The 26,894-nt window shown below is 54.7% G+C and overlaps 2 protein-coding genes across 3 annotated transcripts in view; one reads left to right on the top strand and one right to left on the bottom strand.

Annotated features, from left to right (window-relative positions):
- Nucleotides 1–2,683, bottom strand: part of TRMT44 (tRNA methyltransferase 44 homolog) — a 30,060-nt gene extending 27,377 nt beyond the window's left edge. The window contains exons 1-2 of one of the 2 annotated variants that reach the window (XM_086705547.1): nt 2,049–2,683; nt 1,144–1,258 (exon numbers count right to left, since the gene is read on the bottom strand). In XM_086705547.1, coding sequence (XP_086561673.1) covers nt 1,144–1,258; nt 2,049–2,637 — 704 coding nt within the window. In that variant the 5' untranslated portion in view covers nt 2,638–2,683. The remainder of the gene's footprint in view (nt 1–1,143; nt 1,259–2,048) is intronic. The other variant, XM_086705548.1, reaches the window with a different exon arrangement.
- A 9,545-nt stretch (nt 2,684–12,228) lies between these two features.
- Nucleotides 12,229–26,894, top strand: part of ACOX3 (acyl-CoA oxidase 3, pristanoyl) — a 42,110-nt gene continuing 27,444 nt past the window's right edge. Inside the window, exons 1-6 of the mRNA XM_086705546.1 lie at nt 12,229–12,332; nt 18,664–18,821; nt 19,147–19,380; nt 20,478–20,552; nt 20,901–20,990; nt 23,358–23,501. Of these exons, the coding sequence (XP_086561672.1) occupies nt 18,678–18,821; nt 19,147–19,380; nt 20,478–20,552; nt 20,901–20,990; nt 23,358–23,501 (687 nt within the window). The 5' untranslated portion in view covers nt 12,229–12,332; nt 18,664–18,677. The remainder of the gene's footprint in view (nt 12,333–18,663; nt 18,822–19,146; nt 19,381–20,477; nt 20,553–20,900; nt 20,991–23,357; nt 23,502–26,894) is intronic.

The raw sequence follows: 26,894 nt of genomic DNA, 5'->3' as shown, positions 1-26,894 counted from the left end.
ATTATGCTGAGTAAAATAAGTCAGGCAGAGAAAGATACCATATGTTTTCACTCATATGTGGATCTTGAAAAACTTAAGAGAAGACCATGGAGGAAGGGAAGGGGGGAACAAAAAGTTAGAGAGGGAGGGAGGCAAACCGTAAGAGACTCCTAAATACTGAAAACAAACGGAGGGATGATGGGGGGGTGGGGGAGAGGGGAAAGTGGGTGATGGGCATTGAGGAGGGCACCTGTTGGGATGAGCACTGGGTGTTGTATGGAAACCAACTTAATAAATTATATTTAATATAAAAACAAAAAACAAAAACAAAGAGGCTTCACCCAGGTCCTAAGAATTCCCGGCAAGCTTCTCTGCCTGCAACAGGTCCCCAGGAAGCCTAGGCCCCTCCTCAGAGGTTCAAGAATTATTAAGTCCATTTCAGACGGGAAAACTGGGAGCCACAGAGGCGACATACCCAAGGCCACACTGCTAAGGGGGAAACCCAGCCCTTTCTGACCTTTCTGACTGCAAAACCAGGCTTCCCACTGTACTCCTCTCCTTTCTACAAAGCCACGTCTGATGAAACAGACACAATCCTCAAGGCTGCTCTGGAAAGTATCTGTACTCTCCAGATGTGGCTCTCAGGAAAACATCAGCGGCAGAGCGGTAAGTGAATTTACCCTCCCTCTGACTCGGTCATTTAAAAAACACCAAACAGGTGTTTGGACACTTGCTGGACAGGCCCAAATGCCACACGGAACTAGGGGGTCCTGCTCAAGTACCACTCGTGTGAGAAGCACCACTGGGTGCCCACTCCATCCCAACCATGGGGGAGCCTCAGCAGGAAGGAAACAAGAAAGCTGACACTCACTCAAGTTCCCAAGTTGCAAGGAATAAAATGGAAGGATTTGCAATTCTTTGACCTGGACGCTAAAACCGGTTGCTACCAGTTCTCAAGGCTTCACGGAACACGAAGAACACAGACTCAGGCCAGGCGGTGACCGCCCCACCCCCACACAGGGGCCAACAAGGGACAAAGCCTCCCAGGAAGGTTCTCACACCAGAGCTGCCCCTTCAGTTCTCGAGGGGCCTGAATCTTGCAGCTGCTCCAACACCTGCCTGGAAACAAAGTGCCGGAGGAGGAAGCCACTGTTCAGTTCTTACCATTCTTCTTTGCTCCGACCGAGCCGGAGTTGATACACGTTGTTTGTCTCAACCTTTACGTTCCCTTTGTCATCTTCTTCCAAAGGTAAAAATGTTACAGTTCCGTTGAGGACATCTGGGGGAGCGGGACACAGGGATAATCAATTAAACGGTTTGTCAGCATTTTAGCAGAAGCGTCAATAAAAACAGTAAAAAATCAGCAGGCTGCTGCTCTCCCATGGCTTTTCCTCGCTCTATTTACCATAGCGCCCAGGAGGTCACACATGCTCGTATGTCCCATCCACTGCTGCATCCCGAGCCTGCACGGTGCCAGGTGCACAAGGGAGAAAGCAGTCCTAAAGCCGGCAGTCCTGGGGCGCCTGGGGGGTCTCAGTCGGTTGAGCATCCGACTTCAGCTCAGGTCATGATCTCACAATCCGTGAGTTCGAGCCCTGCATCGGGCTCTGTGCTGACAGCTCGGAGCCTGGAGCCTGCTTCGGATTCTGTGCCTCCCTCTCTCTCCCCCTCCCCCCGTTGTGCTCTCTCTCTCAAAAATAAACTTAAAAAAACAAAAAACCCGGCCCTCCTTGTAGAGGAGCACTGCCTCTCCCCTGCAGCGAAGCCGATCTGGTAACGCTGAAGTCCACATCTGAAGGCCTCAGGGGCACGGACTCACCCCAATCCTCTGTCTTTCCTTAACTGTCACTTCTCTCACTCTGCGGAGCCCGCCACCACCTCCCTACTCCCGCCCTCTCCCTTTCAAACGCCGGTCAACTCTGCACAAATGCAGGTGGAGCTCAGTTCAGGCCCGACACCTCTCCCTACTGCAATAATGTATTTGTAATTAAAATCCGTCTCTCTCCTGGCCGCTTTGACTGGCGTCCGCCTCGATCTCCGGCACCCCTCGCTACCGGAAACACTCCTACCTTGCACGACAACTTCTCTCCTCGGAGCAGCAAGCGGGCAGAGCGGGCTTGTTTTCGGGATGACGGTTCTGAGAACCACGTCGAGCTCGCTCGGCGCCTCTGGCTGCGATCCCGCACGGGCCCCGGTGAGGAAGGCCAGCAACTCGTGGCTGCCGCCGGCGAGGCTTCGGGAGAAATCGTCCCACAGAGAATCCAGATCCCAGGCGGAGAAATCGCCCTCCCCGGCTCCTGCCTTGTCGGGCTGCCCGGGGCCCTCTACGAGCAGGGGCGCCGCGGCTGCTTCCCCGGGGCCCTCCCCTTGCTGGCGCCGGTGCCGGGACTCCTCGGGCCCGCGACCCGGGCCCCCCTCGGGGGGGCGCGGACCCCGTCCGGCCGCTCCCGGCTCCTCCTGCTCGGGGCCCGCGTCGGGCCTGCGGCCGCGGGGCGACACCCGGGGCAGGGCGGCCCTCCGCCGGGCCTCCAGGCGGGCGCCACACAGCCGCTTGTTGGCCACCTGCGGCTTCTCCAGCCACACGGCCACCGCCTCCCAGAAGCCCCCCGGGAGCAGCTCCCCAGGGTCGCGCACCGCCGCCCGGCCCACCTCAGCCATAGTCCAACCGCGCCGAGCTCCCGGCGGCGGCGCGCCGCGATGACGCACCCGGCGGCGCGGCCTGTGACGTCACGGGGCGGGGCGCCGGGAGCGCGCAGGGGCTAGCGCGCGGGCACGCGCCTCTTGCAGGCTTCCTGTCCTGGGCCTGCTGGGGACAGCCGGTCCTCCAGTGTCGCCCGCGTGTCCCCGGGAGGACCCGGGCCCGCCGGGGGGGACCCACATCTCCAGCAGAGCCTGCAGAGTCTGTCCGTTACCAGAAGCCCCAGATAGCCCTCGTCCTCTGTGTGCTTTCGTCCCTCTTGTTGGGACTTTTGCCCTTCGCTATAGAGTCTCTGTGGGAATCCAGAAGAAGGGAACCCTGACCCAAAGCGGGTGATTTGTCGGAGACACGAGCACGTACCCGTTCCTGTGGAATTCAGTGAGACCTAAAGGAGGCATGGAACCTCGTCGACACAGCCGTTCACGCCATCCCTTTTAGTCTTGGACCGTGTGCTTGATTTTCATGCTGTCTCTACGGTCAATCTTAAAAAATGAAGAGCCCCCCCCCCCCCCCCCCCCCCATTTTACTAGCAAAACGAGTTTGTTCGGGAAGAGCAGAGAAGTTGCAGGCCCGGCCGTGCAAGCTACGGTGAGCCAGGGCCAAGTCTGGAGACACGAAGGAAAATTCAGCGGATGTGTTAGGTTTTAGGAGGAAACCGGGAGGGAGTTTTAAACAAAAGTTCAGGGGAGAAGAACACGAGGTTTGAGGTTGGACAGTTTCTCCCGGGCTGCAAGCCATGCTTCCGCGTGGTTGCTGGGGTGGGCTGGGGATCTTCCTTCTTTCTCTTAAAAGTAGGAGATGGAATGCCTATGTGCAAAATGCCCTCTCTTGTTCAAATGATTCTTCTCTGCTGGTGATCCTGGCTGCAGCCGGAGATACCTGTGTGAGTGCTCCCCCTTCAGGGCCACCTCACTCCATTTTAATGAGGCTTTCTTCCTTTCCCGGGGCTGCTGGAACCAAGAACCACAAACTGGGTGGCTTCAAACAACAGAAATTTATCGTCTCGCAGTTTCTGGAGGCTCTAAGAGAGAGCACTTCTTGCCTCGCCCCGGTTTCTGGCAGCTACAACCCCTAACTCTTTCCCAACAGGTGTAGCCTGGTTAGAGCACCCGCGATGAATCATTACAGATCTCACCCGTTGCTGATATGTGGTGGGAGGTCTGGGGGAGGGGGGAGCAGACCTGGGTGCGCTAAGCATTGAGAATGCAGAGCTAATTAAGACCCTGCATTTGAGAAACCTTCAGGGCGACCATAGAGGCAGACCTCTAAGACGATGGCTATGGAACATGAGAACTGCAACATTCAACACAGGCACGGGGTTCAGAGGTTACAGAAAGAGGGAAGTTTTCTGTGATCTAAGGCTCTTCCGGTCTTGAGGGGAGGATTCAAGCCAAGGCTCAGCACGGCCTTCTCAGCAAGGCAAACTCAGTCCATACACGGGCACCCACTGTAGTCTAGAAGGCAATGGGGAAGCGCAGGGGGGTGGGGGGGGAGGGCTGGCCTCCCTCCTACAGGCGGTGATCGTAGTGATTTTGTTCCAGTGACGCTTCAGGTCACTTTGACACCAGGCACCTCTGACGTGTCCTGCATGTGGGACTCCACCCAGGTGTTGGGGGTGGGGGGATTTTCTTGGTAACAGACCTTCACTACCTTTCTAGGAGCGTGGGAGCTTCCTCCTCGGTCCCCAAGGACTCTCTCTTGGGATGCATTTTAACCCCCTGGGAACAATTTGGGAAAGGACTAATGTCCTCTAACTGCGTGGCCTTAGTAGGGACCCAGCAGTTAGATCTCTTCTGCAGGAACAGGGCAAATGGACCGAGGTACCCCAGGTCCAGGCCTTCATGCCTCTAAATCAGGGCCTAAGGGCCTCTTATTATCTAAACAGCCCTCCTCCGAATAAACCCAGGTTGCTGGACGAAATACAGGCCATCCCTGACAAAGGGGACGCTGACCCTTTGTCACTGTTACTCCTCCTAATACATGTGGGGGCTTCTCCCTCATTCATTTCCCGGGTTGATGGCTATAATTGGAACCACTGTCTTTGTTTGGTGAGTCTGCCTCAGGACGGGGACTTTAAGCAGCTGCCGAATCTCCCTTTGTTTCGGGGAAATGCCCCGTCTTCTGCAGCCCAACTTGGATGGCATAGTTCCACTTTGGTGGGGGGGAAAAAAACACGGCTTCTGCTCATCCGTCTGAGCTGATTGAAAACCAGGAACGCTCTTTCTGCTTCCTGACAGCACCTCCCCTCTTCTGTCTCCTGTTTCTGCACCACCTGGGGTGCAGCCTGCATAACTGGTTCTATGCCACCCTTGGACTCCGTGCCTCTGGCAACATTGGCTCCTTCTCCCACCCTGGAGGACCAGAAGCAGAGAGCACCCCCTTGGACTGCCCACTTCGGATTTCCCCACCGGAGTTCCCAGGTTAAAAAAAAAAAAAAAAAAAAAATGACAATGGGGAACAGATTGATTGACTTTTTTTAACGTTTATTTATTTTTGAGACCGAGAGAGACAGAGCATGACCCGGGGAGGGTCAGAGAGAGAGGGAGACACAGAATCTGAAACAGGCTCCAGGCTCTGAGCTGTCAGCACAGAGCCCGACACGGGGCTCGAACTCACGGACCGCGAGATCGTGACCTGAGCCGAAGTCGGACCCTTAACCGACTGAGCCACCCAGGCGCCCCTGGGTCGATTGACTTTTAAGTGGACCCAGGTTGAACATAATTTGAATTCCATCTAATTTAAGTTTGAAATGGACACGTCGTTAGAGTTATCAGCATTAAATACGAAACTCATGTTCTACCTAGGTTTGCTAAAGGTCAAATAAGCTCATGTGATCTCCGTTGAAATTAGCAAAAGGGTGACTTGATACAATGGTGGCTTTTGTCTCTAAGTTTTCATGGGTAATTGTTAGGGTAGCTTTCAAAGTCTTTGGTAACCTGAAGCTTCAAAGTTTCGTTTGGATGATAAATTGGGCTTGAATCCATTGGACATCTAAGTCTTTTGTAACTAGGATAAAATGCTAGAGCATTGGTTACTGAGCGTAAGGTTTATCTGCTTTTGACTCCTTATTGCAGAGAAACTAAGGATATTTGGGCCTGTTGGAAAACATGCTTTGTGCTTACGTGTATCCACAAATTTGCCATCTAAAGAATTCTGGTGTAACAGTTCACGATTGGTTACTACTTAGTTTTCTCCGGAGACTATGGTTCCTAAGCATTAAAATTCTGCCAAGTGTAATTGAGACTGACGGAAATAAGGGAAGCAACTGTAAGAAAGATGTAAGGTGTGGAAATACATTTGTGTTGAAGGTAAAAGAAAGTAACCTTATCCTAAACGAGACTGGCTGTTGGGAGAGAAAGGGCTTCGGGCAAAATCTGAACGCAAAGGCAAGTCGTGGAAGTTTCGTGAAGGGAAATCTTTGGAAAGGAATTTTATGTGTGCTCAGGATGGAGTAAGGTTGAAATGAATGGATTTTTAAAGTTTACTGGAATAAGATTGAAAGTCTGCCTTCTCTCGGATACAAAATTTTCTTAGATTGTTGGTCTGCTCTTGGTAAGAACATGTGCGTGGAACCGTTTCCTCATTTCTTTGCCCAATTTTTGTGTTTTACTTTACCAGGTCTCTGATGATCCGTAACCTTATTTAACAGGACACCGTTGGAAATACAAGGCTTTGACTGCAGTGCCATATTTGAGAGAGACATACATGGTGTCAGATATGACCGAACAGCGTTAGGGAACCAAGGTTGACTCTCTGAAGCATGGCACCAGTAGGGTCCCTTGGAAATGTTGGCCTGATACCTTGCTTACAGAGTTCCCAGCAGCCTCACCAGGTGAGTACAGCATGTCACTTCCTGGCAGGTGCAGGAACCTCAGGATATCTTGGGGACCTGGTGAAGAGGAATTCACCCACATTTACAGGTATTGCAGGCCTGTCTGATGGTAAGTACTTGGCTTGGCTTCTGGGCCAGAGAGGCTATTAAAAGTTCAGTTGAGATTCCTTATAAAAGTTTCAGCAAAGGCAACTTTAAGAGATCTACATGGGGGCGCCTGGGTGGCTCAGCAGGTTGTGTGTCCGACTTCAGCTCAGGTCATGATCTCACACCTCATGGGTTCGAGCCCCGCGTCGGGCTCTGTGCTGACAGCTTGGAGCCTGGAGCCTGCTTCGGATTCTGTGTCTCCCTCTCTCTCTGTCCCTCCCCTGCTCGTACTCTGTATCTCTCTCTCTGTCTCACAAAAATAAATAAACATTAAAAAAAATTGTTTTAAGAGATCTATATGGCCAGTCGCTATTTTTGCTGAGCTTAGGTAAATAACTAGGCCACGTTTGTTAAAATTGGCCTTGTTTTTGCAAACAAATTAGACTTAATTTGACTCTCTCTGGAAAGAAGGGCGACTTGAGAGAGGAAAATCATGCATACGTTAAGTTCTCGTCCTGGTTTGTCTTTGAATGTTTGTTGTTTGCCTCAGCTAGACAACTTGAGGTACACTTAAGAGAATCTGCCACAGAAGCTCAGGTCCAGACAGTCTTCATGCTTGTATTCTGTGGGGGTCACAGGCCCCCACGGGCATATGATGATTTGAACAGCTGGAAAATGAGGTGGATTCCCCAGCAATCGTATAACTCGCCTGTCACCTTGACCAACTCCGTGTAGCCGGGATGACAAAATTGCTCCTTAAAAACCAAAGCGGACCCCCCTCCATGGGAATAACTGTGGACTTGTGGAGACAATGGATGGTTCCCCTTTCCCTGTGATTGGTTTGGATGGTGCACTCGGGAATGCCCTTAGGTCCTGAGACAGGTCTCCCACTTGCCAGTGATTCCTCATAATGAGGATATTATGAAGGCTAGCCCTCAAAGAGGCCTTCTTGGTGGTTTTATCTCTTAGCCATATTTGTCCTAGGAGTCACCTCTATTGATGTAGAGTTGAAAATAGAAGCGTTAGCCGAGCATACAACAGCCCTCCTGGGAGAAGAAGCCTCAGAACTCACTACAGGACTGTCCTTGCCGGTGAGGACCCCACATCAGGTCCAGGGTATCTTAGAGACCAAAGGCCACCAACGGATGACCAGAGGCTGAGTTATTAAATACCAGGCCATGGTTATAAACACCCCTGAAATAATACTTAAAACCTGTCAGACTTTCAACTCAGCTGCCCTTGTGCCTGGGCCTGATGGTCGTACTTCCGCGTCAGAACGTGACTGCTCACAGATTATTGTTTATCCTAGCCGATCAGACGTAAAAGACTCCCGTATTGAAAATGCAGACAACAGTTGGCTTAAGCGATGGCAGTAGGTTCGTGGAAAAGGGCGTAAGAAAAGCTGGGCACACTGTGGCCAGTCTGATGCAGACTGTTGTGGTCAAAGCCCTCCCAGCAAATACGTCTGCCCAAAACGCAGAGTTGGTAACAGTCATTTGTGCTTTACGGGTGGCAAAGGGCCTCAAAATTATTATCTATACCGACTCCAAATATGCCTTCCTAGTCCTATATGCCCACGGAGCACTGTGGAAGAAAAGGGATTATAACCATGCCCTGACTCCCCACATAGAGGCCTGAAATGATTACTCTTCTTGGGGTTGTATGCCTACCTAAGGAGGTAGCTGCAATTCTCCTCAAAGGACATCAGAAGGATAAGAACGTAGGATCTGAAGGAAATTATTTGTCAGGCTATGTAGACAAGAGATGGCCCAGAATAAATATTAAATCTTACGCCGGTCTTAAGTCCAATGAAGTCCATAACTCCAAGCTATTCCGACAGCCCAGGAATAGCCCAGCTATTCACGTAGCCCAGGAACGAGGATACTCAAAACATGCACAGGACTGGCTTGTTAATAATCAGGGAAAAAAAATCTTTACACCCCAAAAAATAACCAAAGGAAGATAATACAGGGGTTACACCGGACTACTCATTTGGGTGAAAAGGCCTTGGAACAGATGGGTAACAACACCTTCGAGGGAATTAACCACTCGCACGAAGCGGGCCTGTCAATCATGTGCTACTTGCAAGCAAGCAAACCCAGAGGGTGCAAGTCACTCCCCCCGCCCCCTTGAAGGCCAGTTCCCAGGCAGCAGACATATCCTGGAGACTGCTGGCAGTTAGATTTTACACACATGCCACGTTGTAAACGATACAAGTACCTATTGCTTTATGAAGACCCCTTTACTAGATGGATAGAGGCCTTTCCTTGTAGAACAGAAAAGACCACTGAAGTGACAAAAACCTTGCTAAGAGAAATCGTCCCTCGATTTGGACTCCCTCAGTCCTTTGGACTGTCCTTTTAAATTTTTAAAAAATGTTTATTCTTTTTTTTTTTTTTTAATGTTTGTTTATTTTTGAGACAGACAGAGACAGAATGCAAGTGGGTTGGGGCAGAGAGAGAGGGAGGCACAGAATCCGAAGCAGGCTCCAGGCTCCGAGCTGTCAGCACAGAGCCCGATGCGGGGTCGAAGTCACAAGCTGTGAGATCATGACCAGAGCTGATGCTGGACGCTCAACCGACTGAGCCACCCAGGCGCCCCCAAATGTTTATTCATTTTTGAGAGAGAGACAGGGCGGGAGCACGGGAGGGGCAGAGAGAGAGGGAGACACAGAGTCTGAAGCAGGCTGCAGGCTCTGAGCTGTCAGCACAGAGCCTGATGCGAGGCTCAAACTCACAAACTGCGAGATCATGACCTGAGCTGAAGTCAGACGCTTTACTGAGCCACCCAGGCGTCCCATAACGGACTGTCTTTTATTGCACAAATAGCTCAGCAAATGGCTCAAGTCTTAAAAATTAATTACTATTTTATGTTTGGCCTGGCATTCACAGTCCCCTGAAAAGTTGGCTTCCAGACCCATGCTGACCTCACTGCAGCTCAAGGAGGCCCAGAACCAGATGGCTGGCTCCCAACAGGGCCCAATGGCTGTGCAGCTCTAACCTGTGGCCACGGCTTCCCCCAGGCTGGATAGTACAGGCCGCTGTACTCTGGGTTTTGCCTGCCCGGACCCATTATCAAAACCATTACCAACATAGCTAACCCTCCAAATTTAAAACGACAGTGGACACGCTCTGTTTCTAAGGCATGACCACGGAGCATCCAGCTTTGTTCCCTCTCTGGGACCGGAGGATGTTGTTTGGCACGTGGAAGCCCCTAATAAGTATGCAGCCAAAGTCCTAAATGACACAGAGTAGCGTTTCCCTGAGAAACACCGAGATAACACAAATGCATAAGGCAGTGTTGCAAAACAGAATGGCGTTAGATGTTTGAACAGTTGCGCGAGGTGGAATTCGTAATCTCATAAACACAGAATGCTGTGTGTACGTTCCAGATGGCCACAGGAATATTTTTGGGTTTCTAACTGACATGAACACTCAGATTGGCTCTTTAGAAGATCCCTGTCTTTCTTTCAATGATCGGTTCAACTCTTGGACTGGAGAGGATTTTTATCAACTACCAAAGGACTCTTATTTGGGCTTATTTTTAGTTCTATTATTATTATTATTATTATTTATTTTAGAGGGAGAGACAATGAGGGGAGAGGGGCAGACGGAGAGAGAGAATTCCAAGGAGGCTCGATGCTCAGTGTGGAGCCCAACATGGGGCTCCGTCCCATGACCCTGGGATCATGACCTGAGTGGAAATCAAGAGGCAGATGTTCAGCTGGCCACCCAGGCACCTGATGAACTTCTTTTTCCTTCTGTTATTCAAATCCTGTTTTGCTGTTTTCTCCCTTGTCTCTCCACCTGGTGCTGAGACCCCTTGGCTGCCATAACTTCAAGCCTACAGATGACCCCTTCCACTCAGGAAGATCCGTACACGCGATCTCCCTTGGATTCAGCTGCCTCTGCCTTCCTTCCAAAAGTCCCTAACCCCCACCCAACTTTAAAGTATATAATCCGTCGTCTGTCACAATCCCAGGGCAGCTCTTTTCTGCCCACAGTTCCTGTCCCCGTGCTTTAATACAACTACTTTCTTGGGGCGCCGCGGGGGGCTCAGTAGGTTAAGCGTCTGACTTTGGCTAAGGTCATGATCTCACAGTTCGTGAATTCGAGCCCCGTGTCGGGCTCTGTGCTGACAGCTCGGAGCCTGGAGCCTGCTTTCGATTCTGTGTCTCCCCGTCTCTTGGCCCCTCCCATGCTCATGTTCTGTCTCTCAATAATAAATAAACGTTAAAAAAAAAAATACAACCACTTTTTTTGCACTGAAGACATCTCAAGAATTCTTTCTTGGCCGTCAGCTCCGAACCGCAACATTTTCCACATATCCCAACTAGAAGTCTGATTTGGATGGGAGTAACAGCTTCACAGCTGTGAAGACGCGTTGTCACGGAACAAATGAGAAGGTATTGCAACGTGCGGTGGGAACAGAGACAGACTTTCCAAGCGTCAGCTGAGCATCTCCACGAAAATCGCCCACCGGCATCTTAAATGTCACACATCTCAGCACTGAACTTGTCATCCTTCTCTTCCCACGACCACTCTGCCCATCTTTCAGTTCCCTTTCAACGGAAACCTTCTGACTTCTTCCTCGTTCTCTATGCGGTGAATTGCCAAATCCGGTTGACTCTGATGTGATTTGATGTGATACGGGATCCGGGAATGAAGGGTCAAGAAATTCTTGAGATGTTTGTTATGCATTTAAAAAAAAAAAGAAAAAGGTTTATTAAAGCTTGGGGACAGGGCCCACAAGCAGAAAGGGCTGCTGCCCTGGGATTGTGGGAGCAATTGAGTATATACTTTTAAGGCGGGGGGGGGGGGGGGTACGGGTGTCAGGGATAAAGGGAGTTTCCAAAAAGACCTTCATGTGTTGAAGGTGACTCACAGATCCTGGAGACCTGGCAAAGCTAAAGCGGTTTCTCTGCTAACAAAGGCCTTGACTTTGAAACCACGTGGAGTTCTTGGAGGAATGTCACACTCTGCCTGCCTCAGGGATTTGTCAATGGGTTCCCGGCTAGAAGGACATTTGATTCTACCTACGTTTCCTCTGGTAGGAAACGTACGTTTCTATCTACGTTTCCTCCACATCAGGTTCGAGCTCTATGAGGCAGGCTCCCATGCCCTGCGTGTCTTAGCTTGGACCTCCCTCCCCAACCCCCCCCCCCCCCCCAAACAGCCCGGGACCAGGATTTGGGTGCAGGTGACCCGGCGGCAGGAGAGAGGCCCGGGGCAGCGAGGCGGGGTGGGGGCAGAGCGCGGGGCTGCGGACTAGCGCGCGCGGCCGGGCCGCCGCTGCCGGGGGACGCTCGCGGGGACTGGGCAGCAGGCTGGGTCTGGAGCGGTCTCGGGCACCTGCTCCAGCTCGGTCACCGGAAAAGGCGCAGGCTTCGCCCGGGGGTGTCAGGCCGGCGCTCTGGAGTCGGCCCCGGGCGCCTGCACGTTAGGCAAATACCCCGATGCAGTTAGAGAGGGGCCGGGAGGAGCGCCCGCCCGCGCCCGGAGGCCGCCCCGCCACCCTCCCCCGCGCGCCGCCTTTTCGCTGAGGGCGTGAGGGCGTGGGGGCGTGGGGCGGCGCGGGGTGATGACGTCAGGGCCGGACGGTGGGCCGGAGGCGGTGCGCGCGTGGGCCAGGCCTTGCAAGCGCTCGCCCGCGGACGTGCGCGCGCTTCAGAGGGCATTTATTGGGCGCCCGCTGTGTGCGCTGGACCAGCTGCCGGGAGGGCGAGCGAGATCGAAGGTCGGACTCCGTGGGGCCGCGGGGCGCGCGTGGCAGGGGACGGAGTGCCTGGCCCGAGCTGGGCGGGCGGGGGGGGGGGGGTCATCCTTCTTTTCCCACGACCACTCTGCCCATCTTTCAGTTCCCTTTCAACGGAAACCTTCTGACTTCTTCCTCGTTCTCTATGCGGTGAATTGCCAAATCCGGTTGACTCTGATGTGATTTGATGTGATACGGGATCCAGGAATGAAGGGTCAAGAAATTCTTGAGATGTTTGTTATGCATTAAAAAAAAAAAAAAAAGAAAGAAAGGAAGTTTATTAAAGCTTGGGGACAGGGCCCACAAGCAGAAAGGGCTGCTGCCCTGGGATTGTGGGAGCAATTGAGTATATACTTTTAAGGCGGGGGTGGGGTGGGGGGGGGGTACGGGTGTCAGGGATAAAGGGAGTTTCCAAAAAGACCTTCATGTGTTGAAGGTGACTCACAGATCCTGGAGACCTGGCAAAGCTAAAGCGGTTTCTCTGCTAACAAAGGCCTTGACTTTGAAACCACGTGGAGTTCCTGGGTGGGGTCGGCAGGTGCACGGATCCGGGGTTCACAATCCATCCCCGCGGTGGGTTGCTGGGGACCCGGCCGCTAAGCGTGTGAGACAGTTTGAGGAGTGCGGACGTTGCCCCCCCGAGGTCACCCCACAGCTGTCACCTAAAGGGAGGATGATCAGAGCAGATCCGCCTTTTAGAGTCACCTCTTGTGCCCCCGAGAGGAAAACTGAGCGAAGGCGGCTGTCGTTCTTGCACTGACTCCCTGCCGGGGACTGCTCCAGTGCCCCTATGAATTGCAGCAGCCTGGATGCTAGACAGCAGACTAGCATTTCCGTGTGGTCACCGTGACACACAGAGAGGTGAGGCGGCAGGCTGAGTTCACCCAACTCGGAAGCCAGCGCTGACTTTGGCATCTCACGTCAGGCATTGTGGCTTCGGAATCCTTGGTTGGTAGCAGCTGCACAATCTTGCGGTGATGTTGGTGACCACTGGTGGCATGGGGACCTAGGGATCTTACTGGCTGCTTTGGGTCATGGGATTTGAGACCGGGTGCGATACCAGCTGTAGATCTTGGGCGACTTCACGCTAACAAGCTCCGGTCTGCTCGTCTGGAAAATTAAGAGTTGGAGAGTTAAGAGTACTGATAATACATGGCGTCACCAGCACCGTTGAGATCATGTAACTTCTTTTTTTTTTTTTAAATTAACGTTTATTTATTTATTAAAAAAAAATTTTTTTTCAACATTTATTTATTTTTGGGACAGAGAGAGACAGAGCATGAACAGGGGAGGGACGGAGAGAGAGGGAGACACAGAATCGGAAACAGGCTCCAGGCTCTGAGCCATCAGCCCAGAGCCCGACGCGGGGCTCGAACTCACGGACCGCGAGATCGTGACCTGGCTGAAGTCGGACGCTTAACCGACTGCGCCACCCAGGCGCCCCGACGTTTATTTATTTTTGAGACAGAGAGAGACAGAGCATGAATGGGGAGAGGGTCAGAGAGAGAGGGAGACACAGAATCAGAAACAGGCTCCAGGCTCTGAGCTGTCAGCACGGAGCCCGACGCGGGGCTCGAACTCACGGACCGCGACATCATGACCTGAGCCGAAGTCAGACACTTAACCGACTGAGCCACCCAGGCGCCCCAGAGATCATGTAACTTCTTAACGCCCACCTGCACTCAGTGATTGCTCAATGATTGGACAGTATTGTGATCGATTTAATAGTCGCGGAGGGAAATGATTCCGTAGCCATCGTAGAGGTGCAGTGGAGGGCTTGCTAACCAACTAGGTTTGGGGGCAAGCAGAGAAGGAGAGTCCAGCGTGGCACTCAGGTTTGATAGCTCCGGTAACCCGTGGGAACTGGCAGTGTGGACCTGGGTCTGTGGAAGGAAGGGCTGGGTCAGGGAGCCCTGGGTTTGAACATTCAGAGCTTGCGGAAGTCTAGAACGTGAGAGGGGAGGGGTGTCCAGGAAACTGCCGAATGAGTGCGGGGGTCTCGTTTCAGGTCTGTGAAGCCTCCTCCGTGCATCAGGGACAATTTCAGCAGGCATTGCAGAGTGAGAGTATAGCCGAGGCTGGGGGTCTACAAGGAGCCAGAGGGGAGCAGGAAGGGACAGGGGAGTCGGGAAAGACCACATTCCCCTTGGACTTTATAGCTTGTATTTTTGAGCACTTGGATTCTGCCAGAGCTGTGCCTTACTTTCTTTTTGTTTAAAAAAATTTTTTTTAAACATTCATTTTTGAGAGAGAGAGAGAGAGAGAGAAACAGCATGAGCGGAGCAGGGGCGGAGAGAGAGGGCAACGCAGAATCCGAAGCAGGCTCCAGGCTCCGAGCCATCAGCACAGACCCCGATGCGGGGCTCAAACTCAGGAAGGGTGAGATCATGACCTGAGCCGAAGTCAGACGCTTAACCGACTGAGCCACCCAGGTGCCCTCGGGGCCTTGCTTTCAAAATAGTCTTGCTTTGTGGAGATCTAACTCAGCATGCAATCCATCCATCTCAACTGTACAATTCAGTGCTGTATTTGCAGAGTTGTGCAACCATCATCCCTATGTAGGGATGTTGCTTCACTGCAAAAGATGTTCCTAGGATGTTTCTTCACTCCAAAAGAACCTTGGCCCCGTTAGGAGTCCCTTCCAGGCTTCTGGCAGCTGCTGATCTCCTTTCTGTCTCTACGTACGTACCTGTGCTGAACGTGAACAGTTTGCATCGGTAGTCACGGCACGGATGACCTTCTGTGTGTGCCCTCTTTCCCTTAACGTAACATCGTCCACGTTCATCAGTTCATCGGGTTGCAGCAAAGAGTATTTCATCCTCTGGGAAGAAGACATTGTGTTTATCCATTCATCAGTTGATGGATGTAGGAGTTGTTTCCTCTTTTGGGGGTATTATAAAAATGCTACGAGCATTCCCGCACACAGATTTGTGCACATGTTTCATTTCTCTTGGGCGTATACCTGGGAACGGAGTTGCCGGGTCACGTGGTGACCGTATATTTAAACTTTTGAAGAAGGTGGACGGGCTCTAATTTCTGCACGTCCTCATCCGTCCTTGTCATTTATCCCGTTGATCGTGGCCATCGTGGTGGCTATGATGTGCTGTCTTACTATGGTTTCAGTTTGCTCTTCCCTGATGGCTCATGATATTGAGCGTCTTTCCATGTGCTCATTGGCCATTGTGGTGTCTTTGGAGAAACTCTATTTGAGGCCTTTAAATTGGGTTATTTGCCTTCATTACTAAGAGTCTTCGTACAGTCTGGGTACAAGTCCCTCATCAATACGTGATTTGCAAATAACTTCCATTCTCTGGTTTGTCTTTTCACTTACTCGTTGGCATCCTTTGCAGGAGAAGATTTTATTTTTGTTTTTTGATGAAGTTTAAGTTAGCTACTTTTATAGCTTGTGCAAGAAGGCTTTGGCTCACCTCAGATTGTAAAGATTTACTCCTGCATTTTCTTCTTAGAGGTTTTCGTGTTAACTTGTACATCTAAGTCTGTGTCCCTTCTGAGTTCAGTGGTGTGTGTGTGTGTGTGTGTGTGTGTGTGTGTGTGTGTGTGAGAGAGAGTTGGCCCTCATTCCTTTGCACGTGGACATTGGGGTGCTGGCACCGTTTGAGAAAAGACTGTTCCTTCCCCATGACGTTGTCTTGGCGTCCTTGTCCCAAAGCAGTTGACCCTACATTTCAGGGTTTACTTCCAGACTCTCAGTTCTGTTCTGTACATCTACACACATGTGACTTTCTACCGACGCCATGATGTTTTCGTCACTATCACTTCTCAGCAAGTCTTGGAATCAGGCAGAATGGATTCTCCAACTTTGCTCTTTTTCCAGACGTTTTTGTCTATTCCGGGTTCCTTAAATTTCCACATGGATCTTAGGATCGGCTTTTCAATTCCCGCAGAACAAAGCCAGTTGGGATTTTGACTGGGGCCACAGGGGCTCTGCAGATCACTTGGGGAGTGTCGGCTTTGCGACGACATCAAGCCCTCTGATTCATGAATGAGGGGGGTGCCTTTCCATTTATTCAGGTCTCAGGTTTCTTTCAAAAATGCTTTACACTTTTTTTTTTATTGAATTTATTGTTTTTGGTGCTGTTGTAAGTTGAATGTTTTCTTAATTTCATTTTGGAGCTATCGTTGGTATATAGAAATACAGTCGATTTTGTAGCCTGTAAACTGAGCGAACTAATTTGTTCTAATGGTTTTTTAGTGGGCTCCTTAGGATTTTCTATATACAAAATCATGTCATCTGCAGATAAGAGAGATGTTTCTGATTAGAATGCTTTTGATTTCATTTTTCTTGCGTAACTGTGGTGGCTAGAATGCCCAGCACTATGTTGGTTAGGAGGGCGGAGCAGACATCTTCGTCTTGGTCCCGATGTTCAGAGAAAGGTGATGAATCCTTACTGAAGTGTGAGGGCAGCTGTGGGTATTTGTAGACACCCTTTACCAGGTGGGGGGAGTTTCCTCCTGTTTCCGCTTTGTTGAGAATTTCTCACGAAAGGGTGCGGGATTTTGTCAGATGCTTCTCCTGCACACGTTGGCACAATCGTGAATGTCTGTCCTTTATTCTGCTGGCGTGGTGTCTTACCCTGATTGACTTTCAGATGTTGACCTGACCTTAATTTCCTGGGGCACGACTCCCTTGTCTCCCGCTGGCCTCATGGGTCACCCTGTTCCTGTCTTTTGGAAAACACTGTGGACATAGTATTTTTCTTTAAATGTTTGCTACAATTCACAATTGAAGCCCTGTGGCTTTTCTTTGTGGGCAGTTTATTGATTTTTTTTTCCACATTTATTTATTTTTGAGAGACAGAGCACAAGTGGGGAAGGGGCAGAGAGAGAGGGAGACACAGAAGCTGAAGCAGGCTCCAGGCTCTGAGCCATCAGCACAGAGCCTGACGCGGGGCTTGAACTTACGAGCCACGAGATCATGACCCGAACCGAAGTCGAACACTCAACCGACTGAGCCACCCAGGCACCCCTCCCTTTTGAAATTTTTTTTTTTAATGTTTATTTATTTTTGACAGAGAGCACGAGCTGGGGAAGGGCAGAGAGAGAGAGAGGGAGAGAGGGAGACACGGAACCCGAAGCGGGCTCCGGGTTCTGAGCTGTCAGCACAGAGCCCGACGCGGAGCTCGAACCCACGAACTGGGAGATCATGACCTGAGCCCAAGTCGGACGCTCAACCGACTGAGCCACCGGGTGCCCCAGAATCATTGTTGTTTCCTTAGGCTCGGTAGTAATGTCCCCTTTTGGATTGGCTCAACCTAGCTAAAAGTTTGTCGATTCTGTCAGTCTTTCCGGAGAACCAGCCTCTTGTTGGTTTTCTCTGCTGCTCTCCTCTTTTCTGTTCTGGTGATTCACCGTCTTCACCGTCGAACGTCTGCTTGCGTTTGGTTTAGTTTGTGCTGATGCTTCTCCATCACAAGGTGGCGCCTGTGGAGGGGGACTCGGGCTTGGGAGCTGCCCTTCCGCAGCCCCGGGAGCCCCAGAAAGTGCCGGCCGAGCTTCAGATTCTCCATCCCTCAGCGGGGACGTGAGCGTGGGCTTGCGCTTTGGGGGAGGGTTCCAGAAGAGATAGTCCACAGGGCGCGGTCCCCAACAGCCACTCGGGTGCTCGGAAGGCCCCGTCCCACCTTGCCCCTCTCACGTGGAAACAAACACATGAGGTTGTTTCATCAAGAGATTTGTTTCATCAAGTTCCCATTTGCTTCTGGGCAAAATTGAGCAACTCAGCACCCAGCGTCCTAGATGGCGTCCACCGGGGCGGGGGTGTCCACGCCCCGGACTCCGCTCTCCCGCCGCTCCTCGAATCCAGTGGGAATCCACGGTGGGAAAGGAGCACTCCTCTGAGAAGACCCGGGAGGATTGTTTGGTCAGGAGGGCTGGGCTGCAAGGTGCCCGCTTCGTGGGTGGGAAGCCAGATGTGTGTCTGTCGGGAGAGTTCAGGGCAAAAGGCTGTGTTCAAAGGCTCTCTGGCAGGTGTCCCGTGCCCTGGCGGGCCGTCCTGTGTGGCCAGAGTGGACTGGCCGGTGTTGGCCGGACTCCAGAGGGCGGCTTCCCGGACCGCGAGGTCGATGGCCTTCGGGGGTGTGTCCGGTGGCCCCGAGAGGGCGAGGCGTCCTCTGGCCTCAGCTGCCCGGGGCTGCCTCCTGACCTTTCTCTCTGGGGAAGGGGCGCACGAGGTCTCGGGCGGTGACCGACTCTTGCCGGCCCTTCCGAGTCCGTCTGTGTTTGTCCCGCCTGTCGCGCGGCTGCGGGCGGCCGAGCGGGCATGGCGGCCGACTCCGGTGTCCGCGTCCCGCAGGCTGACGCGGTGCGATGGCGGCCCCGTCTGAAGGCGACACTGCCTCCCTGCTGCCGGACCTGCCCGGGGGACCCCTGCAGGCCTACCGCGCCCGCGCCTCCTTCTGCTGGAAGGAGCTGGCGCTGTTCCTGGAAGGCGAGGACATGCTGCGCCTGAAGGTGAGGCTCCGGGCGGCACGCCGGGCGTCTGGCTCGCAGGCACAGGGGGCCGTGCGGCCCCTAAGGACCCTAAACACCCTAGCTGGCCCCTGGCCTGGCCCGTGTCCTCGGAGGCTCCCCCCGCCCCGGGCGAACACAGGTTGGTTAAGCTTCTGAGGCCTCAGGTCCCCGTGCCCATGGCCGGAGGAGCCTTCGTCCGCCCCAGGGTTGCAGGGGTCGCCCGTGTCCCACGGCACCAGCGGCCTCGGGAAGAGCCTGAGCGAGAGCGCGGCGCACGGCCGTTGTTTGCCTTCGAGCTGGCCGTTCCTGTCTCTCGCATTTCCAGAAGAGCATCTTCTCAGCCCTGGAGGACGACCCCCTGTTCGCCCGCTCCCGCGGCCACGAGCTCTCCCTGGAGAAGCACCGAGAGCTGACTTTCCTCCGCTGCAAGCGGGTCTTGGAGCGCGCCCTCCTCCGCGTGGAGGACATGGTGCGGAACCCGCAGTCCGTGCTGACGCTGATCACCTGCCTGGGCACGTACGACTGGTCCCTGGCTCAGAAGTGCCTGCTGCACCTGCTGGTGAGTGGGCGGCGAGGAGGCCAAGGGGATCGAGCCCTTCACGCCCCACGTGAGGCGGGGGAGGGCGCCGTCCGGGGCCGGGTGGGAGGAGGAGGTGCAAGAGAGGGTCCTCAGCGCACGAGGGGCAGATGCTGCCCGCGGGGTGTGGCGGCGGCTGGTGTTTGCTCGCTCGTAGGGTTTCGTGGGGTGTGTGTGTCTGGGGAGGTGTCTTTAAGAGATTACTTTCTTGGGGCTTGAACTCGTGACGCTGAGACCAAGAGTCACGTGCTGTTTGTACCCATGGAGCCAGCCAGCCGTTGCTCTCTTAAGAGATTCTAGAAACTAATATAGGAGGGGTGCCTGGGGGGCTCAGTCAGTTGAGTGTCTGACTTTGGCTCAGGTCATGATCTCACAGTCTGTGAGTTCGAGCCCCGTGTCAGGCTCTGTGCTGACAGCTCAGAGCCTGCAGCCTATTTCAAATTCTGTGTTTCCCTCTCTCTGCCCCTCCCCCTGCTGACACTGTCTCTGTCTCTCTCTCTCTCAAAAATAAACATTTAAAAAAAATTAAAAAATAAAAAAATAATATAGGAAGCAAACCCAGAGATTAGAATGTGTGGGCAGATCTCGTGATGTTTGAGGGAGAAGTCCAGCTTCTTCCGGCTGTGTGTGCAAATTTGCATACGTGAGTCCTTGATGGGAGTGCCAAGCAGTGAAAACTCCAGAAGAGAAGGAACTTTGGGGGACTCTTTTGCTTTTATGCCAAACCCCCCCCCAAAAGCCAAAAACAAGAAGGGAAGGGAAAGCAGGTCTGGGGAGATGCCAGTGCCCCCCGCCGGCACACAGGCGGAGGTGGGGAGGTGTGTGTGGCTGGGTGGGACATGTGGCCCGTGTGCACCCTTTTCCCTCCTCTCCCCTGTCCCCTGCCGTCTCCCCCTGTCCGCGGCCCCTCGGGACCTCCCGAAGGCATCTGAAGTGCTTCTGCTGAGCATACCAGACGCGGATTCCATCCCCCCCCCCCTTCCCTGCCACGGGTGTCAAAGCGCGTGTGGCTCCTGAGGCCCCGGGACCTCAGGACTCCTTGACTGCCACCGGTTTCTCTGATGATTCTATATTTTCAGGTTTTTGGATTCGCGATTTACAAGTCTGGTTCCGAAAGACATTTAGAATACCTTCCCAAGATCCTCAACATGGAGGTGAGCTCAGAGTCCCGGCGGACCGTGAGCCCGTGGTCCCCAGATGTCTCTGCAAAGGGCCGCGTGCCAGAGGAGGTTCCGGGGGGCCGTGTGCGCCGAAACCCCAGCACCCGGTGCATTTAGCTTGTTGCGGTCGAAGCGAGGCCTTCCCTTTCCTTCCACGGCCCTGGCAAGGCGGCTGTCACCTCACCTAACCCGCCGTCCTCACAGGCTGGGGGACGTGGTGTCCCTAATGGGGGGAGTGGGGATTTAGTGCTTTGACCTGGGGTTTTGTCCTTCGAGGAAGGACAGCAGCGGGTCCCTCCTGGAACCTTTCTTGCCTTACGTTGTTTTGTGCTCCCGCGTTAGATTTTTGGATGTTTTGCTGTGACTGAAGTAAGTCACGGGAGTAACGCCAAGGCCATCAGAACGACCGCTCACTACGACCCCGCCACGGAGGTAGGTGTTATGTGCGCGTCGCGTGTGATGCAGTGTCCTTACGCCCAGAAACCCGTCTTTAGACACGTGTGCTTCTACCGTGCACACGGAGACTCCTCACCCGGGAGGGTGGCGGCTCCTGGGGGGAGAGGTTCCTTTCTTTGTTCACCTGCCTGCTGGGGTTTGGACGTGGCCCGGTTCGTTTACAAAACCAACAGCGTGAAGAAGAGTCTCCCCGGCTCTGGTCTTTGCTGGCTGCCCCTGCCCCCTGTGCGTGCCAGGCTCCGCCGGCCGGGGCCTGCCCCGTCCACTCCTGCCCCCGTGTCTGGCCCCTCTGGCCCCACCGCCCTCCTGCATCCCGTGGCCCGCATGCAGACGTGTGTGGCGTTTGCACCGTTGGCCGCTGCCTCCCGTGTCCACGTCTCCGTCTAGCACGTCCCTGTGCAGGTGTCGGTCCCAGCACGGTGCGCTCACGGGCTTTGTCCTCGCTCTCGGGGAGACACGTGTCCGCAAATGGGATCATGATTTATCGGGTGGTTGGCGGCGCGGAGGGAAGGGAGGGCAGGGAGCGGATGGGGCGCATGGGTCGGGAAGCTTCCGCCCGTGGCCTCTGTGCTGTGCTGCTCCCACCCCCTGGCCCCTCTCCCACCGCCGGGTCAGTCTCGTCCGCTCCTCCGAGGACCGCGGTCCCCGCTGCTTGTTCTGCACCTGCCCTAGTGTCCCAGGAGCCCTTCGCCTGCCCCTTGTCGGTAGTGTGGTTTGCAAGAGTCCGTGTAACGGAAAGTAAAGCCCCGTGCTTGTGTATTGGCTTCTCATTCCTTCCTTTGTGCGTTCAGGGATGTGGGCTCCGTGCACACTGTGTGCTGAGGGGCTGTGTGCCAGCAGAGCAGAGGCATGAAGCCGAGGGGGGCTGAGGCGGGGCAGGGCAGGGCCAAGGGGAAGGTGGTCGTGGTGCAGTGCCCGTGGTCCCGTGTGCCAGAGAATGGCGGAGAGATGGCAGAGAGCCATCAGCGACAGCCCTCTTCGGTTTTTTATTGGCCTTTTAGCCACCAGGTACCTTTATCCGAACCCAGATTTTGCTGGCCCGGCCCCGTCTCTTTTCTCTGCCCTCTGGTGCCGCGGGCTCTCGGTGCTAAGTGGGGAGGTGGAGAGGGCGGATCCCACGTGGCCTCGGGGCCTGGGCGAAGCCTGGCCGTCCATGGGGCAGCCTGCTTCTGACCTGCTTCCTCTCGGCACCTGTACTTAAGTGAGCAAGACGTCGGAGCGGGGGAGATTGGGAGCCCGAAGTCCTCTGTGGGCCGCTGGTCGGGCACCTGCTACGTGCCGGGCACTGCTTTCAGGGACCGGGCAGCTAGCGGTGAACGTGACACGTGAATGTTTGCTCTGGGGGATCCCTCGTGCCGGAGCGGAGACACGGACGGACAGCCGCAAGAAGTTAGGTGTGCCAGGGGGCCACGGAGACCTGGAGGGGACGGTGGCGGTATGCCACATGCAGGGAGGACGCCTGCAGAGGGGGGGGAGCAGAGGGGGGACTCCAGTCCCCCATCCCCCCCGCTTTTCTTCAGTGGGGCGTCAACATCTGCGAGGTAGTCACACGGTGCGCTTGGAGGCCATGACCCCGTGCACACCGCTGGGCGGCACGAGGGGGTTCCCCGTGTGCCCTTCACAGCTTCCCACCTGCGGGGAGAAGGACACCCGCCGGGCTCTGCCCGCAGTGGCCTGCAGGTTACACGGGAGGCAGCTCGCCGTCACACTCTGGCTTTGTCCAGCTGTCAAGCTCCCCGCCCAACGCTGGAATCGCTCACAGGCTCCCCTACCCCACCCGACTCATGGACCCTCCCGGCCCCCAGCCAGGGCCCCTGCCCCGTGTCTCCCCTGCTCGTCTCCTGCCTTGCTGAATACCCGGCAAGCCTCCCGGCCCCTCCCGTGACCCCCGGGTTCACTCACCCTGATGTCTTGAGGTGCCTTGTGCTCCTGGGCACGTGGCCCTCATGGAGCTCGTAGGCGGGGGGAGACCGTGGGAAAAGAAGGTCTGTCGTTGGTCAGAGCCCAGGGAGGGGTCAGGGAGGAGCGCACAGAGGAGGGGCCGCGGAAGACGAGTGTCGCGGTGACCGCTCCGTGGGCACCGGCCGGCTTCCGGAGAAGTTGGCGTGTACTTCATCGTCTGACCCCGGAGTGGTTTTCCGTACCAGTGTCTTCGTTAAGTCACAACACCCAGGGATACGCTCCGTGTACGGGCCCCCCCTCGTGCCACACGGGAGCTAAAGCGTGCGCTCGGTTCTGCTCTTCTTCAGGGACTTTGAGCAGAGAACGTGGGATTCTGCACGTGTTTGACTTGTTCATTGCAACTTGGACTACGGCTCTAACCTTCCTTTTCCCCTTGCGCAGGAGTTCGTCCTACATTCCCCGGACTTCGAGGCCGCCAAATTCTGGGTCGGCAACATGGGCAAGACGGCCACCCACGCTGTGGTGTTTGCCCAGCTGTACACGCCCGGGGGCCGCTGCCACGGCCTGCATTCCTTCTTGGTGCAGGTGAGGGGGCTCTCGGCGGGGTGGTCTCACCCACGGGCGCTCGGCGTCACCGGCAGGCGCCTTCATCGCAGCTGGGGCGGGGGCGCCCCTGGCGTCCAGTGAGCACGCGGCAAGGACGCGGCGGACGCCCTGTAACGCACAGGACGGCCTGCCCACCCCCAAGAGGCAATTATCCAGCCCCCGATGGCGGTGGCCCGGGCTTGGTCAACCCTGGTCTAGACCTGAGGTCATCTGAGGCAGAGTCGTCCTGTTCCTCCGGCGGCCACGTCGCCATCTTTCCAGACACTCTTCGCAAACCTGGGCTTCCCGGCCCCGCCTTCCTGCGGTTCTGACCCAGCACGTCCGATGTGGCCTCTCGTGCCGACCTAAAGTCTGACTCCGGGGCCTTGACGTCTCCTGTTCCCGGGCCACATGCAGCAGCTACTGCCACGGGGGCGCCTGGGACCGATGGCCAGGCCTGGGCTTCCTGCCTCCCTGGTGGGGCCTGTCTCCCGACCGCCCGGGGCTGCCGTGGTGTCCCTGAACCCGGAGCTTCCGGAAGCTTGTCCGGGCCTTCCTGTCCTGGCCACCTGGATCCTGACCGAAGCCCCGCTGCCCTGCACCCCAACCCCACTCTGGCATTCTTGTTAAGACCTTCCGGGTGAGGGGCCTCTCGGAAGAGAAGAAAGTAAGCCATGTCCCTTTGTCCTCATTGAGGTGAAATTCAAGTAATACGAAGTGAACCGAAATCCAGGGGCCTTTGGTGCCTTCCCAGTGTTGGGCATCCGCACCCGTGTCTAGTCCTAAAGCGTTTCCGTCTCCGGGAAGGCGCCCCGCACCCTTCCTCGCCCCCCCGCCCCCGGCAACCGCTCGCCTGCTCTCTGCCTCCACGGATTCGCCTGCACTGGATGTTCCACACGCAAGGAACCCTCCAACATGAACCTCTGTGCCTCAGCCTGTTTTCTGAAGGCCATCCACGTTGTCAGAACGTGCTCAGTATGTGTTAGAATTTCCGTGCTTTTTAAGGGGGGGGGGGGGGGATAAGCCTTCGTGTGCATGGACCGCAGTTCGTGCACCTGGTTGCTGATGGGCATTCTGGCTGTTTCCAACTTGTTTCTGTCGTGAACGTTCATGAGCACCTGTCTGTCTGACCACGTGTTCTCCGTTCTCGGGGGTCCACGCCCAGGAGTGCAAGTGCCAGGTCCTGGGGTGATTCCGTGTTTAACTGTTGGAGGAACTGCTGTACTGCTTTCCACGGTTCTGCCAATTTATACTCCCATCGGTAGCGCATGAGGGTTCGGATTTTCTCATATCCTCGCCAATATGTATCTTCCATTTTTTCTTAAATACGCACACGAGTGGGCATGGTGGTATTTGTTTTCTTGTTGTTTTTTTTTTAACATTTATTTATTTTGGAGAGAGACAGAGACAGGATGCGAGTGGGTTAGGGGCAGAGAGAGAGGGAGACACAGAATCCGAAGCAGGCTCCAGGCTCCGAACTGTCAGCACAGAGCCCGACGCGAGGCTTGAACCCACGAACCGTGAGATCATGACCTGAGCCAAAGTCGGATGTTTAACCGGCTGAGCCACCAGGCGCCCCTATTGTGCTTTTGATGTGCATTTCCTTTTCCTTTTTTTCTTTTTGGAGAGTGTGCACAGGGGAGAGGGGCAGAGGGAGAGAGAGAATCCCAAGCGGGCTCCACACTCAGCACGGAGCCCGACGGGGGCGGGGGTGGGGGTGGGGGGAGGCTCGATCCCACGAGCCTGGGGTCACGACCTGAGCTACAGTCAGGAGTCAGACGTTCCACCGACTGAGCCACCAGGCGCCTCGTGATTCGCATTTTCTTCGTGACCAGCAATGCTGAACATCTTTTCGTGTGCCAGTTGGCCACGTGTATGTTTTCTTTGCAGAAATATCTGTTCAAGTCCCTTGCCCTGTGGAAATAAGCCAAGACCTCCCTTACGGGAAAGGCAAAGGTTGTGTGCTCGGAGCTGCCTGGAGGGGGAGGTTTGGCCACTGTCCCTTGGGAGGTTGGGGCAGTGACTGAGTCTGGCCAGGGGAGTGGGCTTGGTTTTCTCAGGCTGGTGCTGGGCTGGCAGCAGGACAAGAGGAGAAGCTGTTAGCTCCCCGCCGAGCTAAGTGACCCCATCTCTGACCGACCGTCACAGGCGTCTTGCTTGGCCGCCTGCACTGTTTGCTGCGGGTTGTGGGTCAGAGCTCCAGTGTCACTGGTCGGGAGGCCGTCCATCGGTGCCATACGTTCAGTCTCTTTTCTTCTCTTTCTTTGAGTTTGTTTATTTTGAGAGAGAGAGAGAGAGTGCGAGTGCGTGCAAGCAGGAAGGGAGTGGAGAGAGAGGATCCCAGGCAGGCTCTGCACCGTCAGCACCGAGCCCGGGGATCGTGACCTGAGCCGAAATCGGGAGTCGGATGCTCCACTGACTGAGCCCCCCAGGTGCCCTCGGTCCATTTCTGAAGTGGGCAGTTTGTCTCTGTTGTTGGGGTCTGAGAGCTCTCCGCACGTCCCGGAGGCCGACCCCTTATCCGGTAGGTGGTTGTCTCCCCATTTTCTTGTTCGTGTCCTTGGAGGCGCAAAGGGTTTTAATTCCAGCCCCTTTTTCCCTTGTTGCTGGTGTCCTTATTTTCCAATTCACATCGGAGCCACTGCAGACCAGGTTCACCTCAGGCCGCCCCCTGCTGTTTCTGGGTGTGTGCGTTTGTACCCGACGTGAACTTCTAGGGGGAAACTGGCTAGCTTTCGGCCCTGTTCAGTCTTTCTGTGCCGTGGTCGGGAGCGCGTGGTGTTTTGGACTCTTTACGCACCGTGCTCTAGGGACTCAGCAGGACTGTGTCGTGCCTCCATCCAGGGGAGCATTTCTGAGGCCGAGTGTGCGTCAGGCCGGGGCTCGCGGGGGTGGGGTGGGGTGGGGGGGGCGCTTCCCTGTCCCCGTGGAGGGAGAGAGCTTCAAAGGAGTGATCACAAGACTCTTCTAGGGTTGTGACGCACCTCACAGGTCGCGGCCGATACGGCGCGATTTGTCGCAGGTTGGTTCTATACCAGGCGGGGAGCCTTCGCAGACTGTGGCACTGTGATACGGAAATCCACGCGATCAGGTTTATTTGAGGAGTTTGACATTAACGCGTTCTGCCGTGGACTCAAGTCCGCCTCCTTTCCTTCACTGGGAGGTCGGTGTGGTATTTGGGGCCACTGCACCATCGTAGATTTCCCCGTGAACCGGAACCCACCCTGGCGGTATTTTTCTGTGCGATGACCCGGAACGCACCAGCTTGTTTTCTTTTAGAGCCTCTTCTCTCCATGTGCACTTTCTTTCCAGCGATTTTCTATTTTAAAATGTTATAAAAAGGTAGTGCCTGAAGTGTCACTGGGTCTTACCGAAGAGTCGGAAGGGGGAAGA

Source organism: Puma concolor, chromosome B1, assembly GCF_028749965.1.
Source record: "Puma concolor isolate L17-30 chromosome B1, mPumCon1.1.hap2, whole genome shotgun sequence".
In the NCBI taxonomy this organism is placed as follows: domain Eukaryota; kingdom Metazoa; phylum Chordata; class Mammalia; order Carnivora; family Felidae; genus Puma; species Puma concolor.
The sequence above is the reverse complement of the archived record's forward strand: the minus strand, read 5'-3'. Positions and strand labels throughout refer to the sequence as shown.